The sequence below is a fragment of the Pterocles gutturalis genome, unplaced genomic scaffold (assembly GCF_000699245.1).
Source record: "Pterocles gutturalis isolate BGI_N339 unplaced genomic scaffold, ASM69924v1 scaffold16917, whole genome shotgun sequence".
NCBI classification, from domain to species: Eukaryota; Metazoa; Chordata; class Aves; order Pterocliformes; family Pteroclidae; genus Pterocles; species Pterocles gutturalis.
In genome coordinates this window covers 1-8,742 of record NW_010113130.1, presented here as the reverse complement: position 1 = coordinate 8,742, position 8,742 = coordinate 1, and the positions used below count along the sequence as shown (strand labels likewise).

The window sequence follows — 8,742 nt, the reverse complement described above, 5'->3', positions numbered from 1 at the left end:
ACTAGCAAGCAGACTCTTCCAGTGCTCTTCCATCCTTTTCCAGAGACATCCTACTGTACCTGACTGCCTTCTCTTGATACTTTTCTCCCTGCTTAGTTTCTGATACCTGTATATTTCCTTACTAGGATGCATCTTTTCTGTTTCAAGGTATCTGGATCTGCTTTACCTTTAAGAATGCATCATCACATATTTTGTCTAGACTTTTATACGTGCATCAACCTCCAAAGTGCAATTGCTGACCATTTTCTAAAGCCTTTGCCTAACTGGTTGGCATGCTGGATTTGGGCAAAGTGTCTGAAACACATAAATGACTGACGCTGTATTGAGAAAGATGGTTGTTTTTAAAAATGCTGAAGCATTTCCTAATGCTATAATAGATTCAGGTAAGGAAATATTTGCTTTTAAAAAATGTGTTACAAGTCCCCTCAAGTGCAGCAGTTTGGAAATTTGTAAGTTTATTTTCCCTATTTGTATTAATGGCTCTTTTTTTTTTTATCAAAGAGCGCCTTAGGTTAAATCTAAGTAAACCACAGAAAAGGTCAATATTTTTTTCCCAAACTTTTCTGGAGGACAATTAACTTAATATTTTAGCAGCTGGCAGCTGCAGTAATTACTTTTAGATTATACTTAAAGTCTGTTGGAATCTAATTACTCTGATTGATGTACCAGGTAATTAAGGTAAAAACTCTTACATTTGCTTAGACCTCATTAATGTATTTCCTTTGAAAATTGTTAGCTAATAACAGTACATTAAAAGTTTATCCATAAAATGACAATGAATAATTAAAACCTTTGTCCCAGGACATTAAAGGACAGAATAGTATTTAACTGCTCAGTGTCTTGATGATTATTTCTTCATTTATAGTGCAAATACCATGCAAGTTTGGGACGTGTTGTAGTTTAGACCTGGCTGGCAGCCCAACACCATGCAGATGCTCACTCACCCTGCCCCGTCGCATGGATGGGGGAGAGAATTAAAGGGGTAAAGGGAAAAGAGACTCATGGGTTGAGATAAGAACAATTTAATAACTAACCTACAACAACATTGAAAATAATAATGATAATAATGATGATAATAGTAATATATACAAATATGCAAATGAGTGAAACTACTCACCATTCCATGACCAAGGCTCAGCCTCTTCCTGGCTAATGATCCCAGAGCATGGAGAGTACTGAAACTGCAATCCTGGAAGGGAGGCAAGATTCCGACTGTCTGAGAGACCGAGAGCCAACCAAGAGAGTGAGAACTGACCCCGAGAAAGGGGTAACCCAGAGAGAGAGAGAGAACTTCCAGATAGATCCTCATCTCTATACTGGGCATGACGTGCAGGATACGGAATATACCATTGGCCAATTTGGGTCTCAATCCTAAACCTAAGGTCAAATCCTAGGCTAGTAATTGGGGCTGTGCTCCCTCCCAGCTTCTCCTTGCACCTGCAGACACTGACACAGCAGAGAAGCTGAAACATCCTTGACTGTCCTGGCAGCAACTATAAACATCGGTATGTCATCAGCCTTCTCAGCAGAAATTCAAAACACAGCCTCACGCTAGCTACAGTGAAGGGAGTTAACTCTGTCCCAGCTGAAACCAGGACAGGGAGAATGGACCAATCAAAGTGTGAAAGTGGCATGGAGAGACACAAATAATTTTATTTTATTTTCCTTCATTTACTTGGTATCCAGCTAATAATTCAGGAGGTGTAGACTCCTGAGGAGCTAGTGTTTCTTCTTGCTGCCTGGAGCTGGACTAGCAGTACAAAGAGACACCAAGGGCACACAGCAGCTGGCCATTTCCTATGGAAAGCGCTGATGGGTGTAGCATCACTTTTCAGGCTGACGATAGGCTCCCTTGCACATTCTTGCAGGCGTGGGTGACACTCCGCAGCCGCTGCAGCCAAAGGTTTGGGGGCTGCTCCCCACCCCAGGACTGCGGCTCCCCCCAGGGCACCACCTGCGGTGGGAGGGTGTGCTTAAGGGGAGCCCCAGAAAGTGCCTGCTGGAGGGGCTCTGCTGGAAGGGCTCTTGCTCAGCTACTACTGAGGTTATGACAGCTTCTTTCAGTCACTCTGGTGCTGGGGGAAAAGTCCAAATCTCACCCCTGACATCCATGGAAAACCTTTGACTGTTGTATGTGTGTCGGTAAGGCAATCATTACAATAGCTATGAAAGTATTTGAGTGCAACAGAGGAAACTGTGCTCCAGCAGAGGAGTAAGTGGCACATGCCTTTCTCCTTCTGAGTGAGGGGTATGGGACAGAGTTACCAACTGAAATGCTAGATGCAACCAAAATGGTGGGGCAGACCTAAAATGGTGGCAAAGCAAAGGTGCTTTCCCTTATTTTGACTTATGCTATTTAGGGGAAGTTTTCGTAAGGATGGAGGATCCAAGTCAGCAGATTCTCTAAGAAACTTTAACCCATGTCTGCCTCCATGATCCCTGTCCCACTTCCCCCCAACCTCTGATGCCAAGTTATTACAATTAATACCCAATATGTGTCATCACCCAGAAGACTAGGATCAGCACTTGGGTCTGAGGGTGCCAGGAGCTGGGTGCGCAAACAGTGTGAAAGCATCTCTTCCTCAGTAATCAAATCTAACATATGACATGCTGCAACAAGGGTTAGGCATGGGGGAATGGAAAAGCAACCTGTGGCTATACAGGCTACTTAGTCACATAAATTGATAGATAGATAGATCAATCTTTTCTTGAGGTAGGTGAAATGAATCCAATACCAGAAATCTCTTTTGGTCATGTAAGAGCTGCTACAGAATAAGCTTATTTGCTTCACGACTTGTCAAGACTGGCTCCATAGTACCCCATGAGGTACTTGTTGCAAAGCAGCATACTGAGGGAATCCATCTGTACTCAAGTATGTAATCTGAAAAGCCTGAAAGATTCAAATTTAATTGCAGCTGGTCTGCAAAATAGCAACTCTGGTGGGAAACAGTCAAGGCATTGGTTTTGGATCAGAACTTCAAAAAAAAAGGTTTCTGATTATCATCTGTTAAACCATCAAGGAAATAAGTAATTACATATCTGGTAGGATCCCTGTATGCAGGGGAAAAAGCCAGTCTGAAACAGAATATAATTTGCCTTTATTAATTTTGACTCCAATAATGTTACATTATTTATAAAGTCCAAAAAAGTAATAAAGTAAAATTTTCTGTGAGGCCTTTTATTTATCAAGAATTGAATTAAATAAATGAGTTAATTAGGAAAAATAAGGATAAAAATATTGATTCAATATGAGAGAGACACACACATGGCTAGTCAGGAAATCCTACTGTAAGAAATTACCAAGGCCAGATTACCAGACACATATCTGCTAAAAGGTTAAATCAATCAATGTTGGAACTGCTTTTTCTCAAGAAACTGGGCACTGTCAAATCAGCTCCTTTCAAATCATTATATATTCCCACTGGGTCAAACTTCTGGCTTGAAGCCAAATCTCCAATCAGTTCTCGGCCCATTTTTCTTCCTGCTTCGGTAGACATAGCCTTTTGCCAGAGCTTCAGCAACAATCCTCCTTGGAAAGAAACACGACATGACATTGTCAAATTAACATGGAGCACATGCAGCTCGTGGCACACAAGGGACAAAGTGCATGTCTGACAACAAACACCCACTGTCCTCTGGACAGTGAAAGGTAGACAAAGCTGGAGCGTGCTGATGGGGTAATAATTGCCTACAAATGTGTAGGGAGAAACAGGCCATTCATCCAGCTCAGGATTCATTGTATTGACAGACAACTGGGCTTGTTCTCTTGTCACCAGTGTTACAAGTCAAAATGATTGAAGATGCATGTTAAGGTCTTGGTCTGTAATTGCACATAGCTTCATGGCTTATGAAGCAGTAGCCTGGTAGTTATAATCATGCACATCTTTGTTTTTACTCTAAAGCAACCAAGAATTTGTACTTTTTGCCAGCTGAAGCCTCAAGCTAGCAAATGATCCTAATGCTTTCAGCCAGGCGATAAGCAGTGGCTCTCTAGCAAGTGTGCCTGGCCAGTGCAGCGTTAGCATCAGTTTGCAGAATAGAATTTGCCTGCTCCCCACTCCTGTCAGTGCTGATTCCATGGTGGATAAAGGGTCCACAGAGGAAATCTGAGGGTAAAAAAAAAAGTCTGCTAGGAAACCAAGAGGAGTTTATTCTCCTGCAAAACATGCTTTTGTATAAAACTGGCAACAGCGAAGAACTGAATTTGCATAGTATTGTACTGGGGAGATGAGGAGTAAAGAGGAGAATGCAGTAAACAGTCCTCTTGCTTAGGAGGACTGCAGGAAAGCTGAGGAGAGCAGGAAAGGTCTCAAATAAGAAGGCATCTGCTGTTCTGCCTTCAGATATCAGTGAGGGGCAGAGCATACAAAGTAAAGCTTCTGGCTATCCATGATTCAAGAAGCTTTAGAGGTAGCACAGCACTCTCACAATAGACGTCCCTGCTGGACTGGCAGAGGCAGCTAGAGGAAAATAAAGAGCAATCAAATTCTGAATCAAGAAATCAAGTCTCACTCTAGGTTGGACAGAGTCCCATCCTAAGAGGTACCTGAGGCCCTCTCTCTGCTGTTGAAGTTTGCAGCACCAGAAGAGGACTCCACATCTCATAGGGTATATGTAAAAGTTTGAGGAATCTGACTCTACAAAAACAGCATGTCACATTCTGTCATGAGTTTAGTTGCAAGAAGATCTAGTGTTTCAGGTCAGGTCCTTTCTAAGGCTGTGGATCCAGATTCAAGTCAAATTTAGCTTGGAACCCCTTTTCTGATCTGCAAATCCGTTACCAAGTTGAGTTAGCTGGCATTTAACTCTCAGCTGAATGCAAAGCCCATCCCTTCAAAGCAGAGTCAGGGAAATCTGCAAAGCAAGGGATTTCAGCTATGGACTTCATTATAGCTGCACCTGCATGAAACTTCTTCATCCCTCTCTTTCCTTTCCTCTACCGTATTTAGCATCTGCACCTCTTTTCCTCTCTCTCTCCAGTGCTGCCTTCATCTGCTCTGCTGCCCTGGCACTCTCCCTCCCTGCTGCCCAGCTGGCTGGCTTTTCCTTGCTGAGTCCCTCTCCCCTCCTGGAGGTAGGGCAAGAAACCCTGAGCTGTGGCATAGACCACCGGGCATGGGATAGAGCTGTTAAGATCCTTATTCAGACTTCAAGGAATAACAGCTATATGGAAGGTGTGAGGGAAGCACTCTGTGGTGTGAGGATGCTCTTTTGTAACACCGAATAGCCTCATTACGCATCTTTTTTCAGCTACAAGTACAACTATCAAGAGAATTTTCACCGAAATGTATAGACAGAAGAATAATATCACAGAACAATGCCATAGATCTGGATACTAGTTTTCCAGTGCATTTTAATATTGTGTTTTATTTTAAAGATTAAAAATAACTTTCCTTCACAAAGAACAAACAAAGAGATCCAACCCAGCAACACCTACGAATGAACAATCTCAGAAGCGTGTAATTCTGTGTTTCACCGCTGGATGGTGATGCACAACTTCTTTTAGTGAACGTGATGAAGCCAGCATTGTCTAAGAACACAGTTTTGCTGGGCAGGTGCTATTCTTCTTGCTAAACCAAAGATTGGGACAAAAACAAAACCAGAACAGCTGTGGACACACAAACCCCTTTTCCCATTTTTTTGTAATGACCTCTACTGATCTACACAAGTGTCTGTGTTTTTAAAATTCCTGTGAAAACTGGAGGAAAAAAAAAAAAAGCAGGATCATCTGCTCCAACAAATGATGCATTTGTCTCATGTAAAATCCTCACTGCATGTCATTGGTGTTATCTCATTGCTGCATTTGCTCTCTGGTGTGTGGTTTGCTTATGGTTGTATTTTTATCTGCACTGCTTTACTGTTAGTCTCTAGGAAGTGTTTATGTTATTTTATACTAAAAGTCATGGTGTTCATATGGAGAAAGGTATAGAAAGAGAGAACGAGACATTAAATACCTATGGACTGCAGACATTTGTGTGTTGGGCTCATACCTGTTAGTTGATTTGCTTTGTGAAGAGCCTTCATTGAGAGCAGGACTCTATTTTGCTGTGGACTGAAATCACAGATGAATGGGAGGACATCCCCTTCAACAAGCATCCTCTGGGGCAGGAAAGCCTGAAAGTTGTTTGTGGTTGGTAAATCTGTATGGAAGTGTGTGGCTGCGATGAAATCTACAGCACTAGCCCAGTCTTCACCGAAATTTGCTTCTGGATCACTGAGATATTTTAAGCTGAAAGAGATCAAAATAAAAATGTAACAGAAAATTGAAATCCCCTGTAGAACACGTAGTTGATCAGTTATCCCAAATGTGTTTTGTTCAGTATAAAATCCTGAGTGGTCTCAGTGCCACAGTAACTTAAAGCCTCCTTCAGCGCTTTACACCTAATTCATCCTGGCACTGCTGCCTCTGCCCCATCTAAACACAGCTCCTGACTTGAGCCCTGGCTCTCAGAGAGGAATCAGCATGTCGTTTTAAGCCCACAGCCTGCCTGCCTGTCACAGCCTGGGCAGCCATCTCTCGTGGTCATCCCGTGCTCTGACAGAACAGAACGAAGAGCAAAGCCTAAAAAGTAGAGGCCTAAAGTAAGAAAGCTCATGCAGACTTTTTTGCAATACTATCCTTTTAAGGAGATGTACAGAGGGGAAGATATCCCCTTGGCCATCTCTTCTGTCCCCATACCTGTCCTGGAACTTGGGCAGTGCATAAGCAATGGAGGCGACGTGTGCCCTCCACATGAGACCGAGGGCATCATCCAGTTTGAAGGAGAAGGTTGCAGGGCTCTCGGCTTTGTGTTCTGCAGATAACAGATACTGCAGCAACAGGGAGGAAAAAAGGCAGAGAAACAGGGGGGAGGTTTAAACACAATGAATTTTTCAGATGTACGCTCAAACCTCAAAAAAAAAAAAAGTTTGCAATCTAAGGAAAATTGCTTTTGCATAGTTAGAATGTGCTGCTTTGTAAGTAACTATAATGTCTGACATAGGGAGAAGAAGATGATTAATATAGGTTTATGAAGTTAATACAAATCCCCACTGAAGTTAATTGGAGTTGCCATTCTTTGACTTCAACAGAGCAAGGGGTTTATCCACCTAATTTAGGTAATCGGTCACAATAAATCAGTGGACTTTTGTATCTGAGTGCCACGGAAAATTCTGTGCTGAAATATTGGATTCCTTGAAAACCTGTTTATACTCTTTCAGACACAAATTTCTGAAGATTTTCAGAAAATAAGAAAACAACCATTAATAGTTATCCTTATGGCTATTTGAGAAGTAGATCTTTTATAACAACTTCTGAAACATTCTGCATAGGAAAAAACAATCTTAAGAAAATAAATACAGTTGTGCCCTAAAACCTCTACCTTCACTCACAGTTGCCAAGAGGGACTTCTGGTTTAAATTTTCTGATCATTATCAATAGTTTGACTACTAACAAAATATGTTGAATATAGAAGTCTATCTACAAAAATAGTTATTGGATCTATGAAGTTAGAAATATTGTCATTTTGGGGATTAGGGAACAGCTGAATGAGGAGGAAAGAGAATATCTACTTGCATAAATAAGTCTCTCTCTGAACGAGGTTTAAGCATTTTCAGTTCTTCAGATATTCAAAGGAATAAATGAACCCTATAAAACCAACTTTCACTGTATATTATGCTTTTCATTTTTTCTGCTTGTTACTTTTATAACAAGCTGTTATTGAAAGCAAACCAAGCTCTCTGAATCTTACAAGTAACAGTAATAATAGCTTTTAAAGATAGTATTCTGGTATAATTTCCTACAAAATATGAAAAAGAAAGTAAAATTATTTACTTCAAAATAGGCCTTCCAGTCATCCATGAGCTTGGGAATCCGAGACCAGCAGTCAGCAACACTATAGCAGAAATCAGTTCTTCGCTCCTCTGGTGGCAATATCTCTATCTCGTACTGCAGCTGCCCAAAGAGGCCAGCCTCCACTGCCCCCAGAAAGGGTATGACAGACAGGTAGTAATTCATACCTGTATCAATAATTAAAAAGGAGGAGGTGTTAACCACAATCAAATGAAAAATTCTTGCAAACAAAAATGAACACTGTCCCATACCAAATGCAGACATTTCAAATCGCCACCGATACCACCATGTTCAGCAACAGGGCATATGTACTGAAATGCACTAATGACAGTATCTGTATTGATTGAGACATAGAATCGCAGAATCATATAATGGTTTGGGTTGGAAAGGACCTTAAAGATCATAGAGTTCCAACCCTTCTGCCATGGGCAGGGAGACCTTCCACTAGACCAGGTTGCTCAAAGCCTCATCCAGCCTGGCCTTGAACACCACACATAGATATAGAATATAGTTCTTGTTACCTTAACATCCTTGGCCAGATTTAACTCTATCAGGGTTTTAGCTTTCCTAACCTGATCTCTGGCTTCTTGGACAGTTTCTCTGTATTCCTCCCAGGCTACCTGCCTTTACTTCCACCCTCTATAGGCTTCTTTTTTTGCATTTAAGTTTATCCAGGAGTTCCTTGTTCATCCATGCAGGCCTCCTGGCATTTTTGCCCAACTTTCTCTTTGTTGGGATGCATCATTTCTGAGCCTGGAGGAGCTGGTCCTTGAATATTAACCAGCTTTCTTGGGCCCCTCTTCCCTCCAGGGCTTTGTCCCATGATACTCCACTGAGCAGATCCCTGAAGAGGTCAAAGTCTGCTCTCCCGAAGTCCAGGGCAGTCAGTTTGCTATGCAGCCTCCTCACTG

The 8,742-nt window shown here is 41.8% G+C and overlaps 1 protein-coding gene across 1 annotated transcript; it reads right to left on the bottom strand.

Moving 5' to 3' along the window:
* Nucleotides 1–3,166: 3,166 nt before the first annotated feature.
* On the bottom strand, nucleotides 3,167–7,998 carry LOC104462427 (UPF0762 protein C6orf58 homolog; the record flags this gene model as incomplete). The annotated part of the gene is made up of 4 exons (XM_010074357.1): nucleotides 3,167–3,529; nucleotides 5,991–6,229; nucleotides 6,680–6,810; nucleotides 7,814–7,998. Coding segments are annotated over 4 exons (743 nt in total), but the record flags the coding sequence as incomplete, so codon positions are not given.
* Between the last annotated feature and the right edge of the window lie 744 nt (nucleotides 7,999–8,742).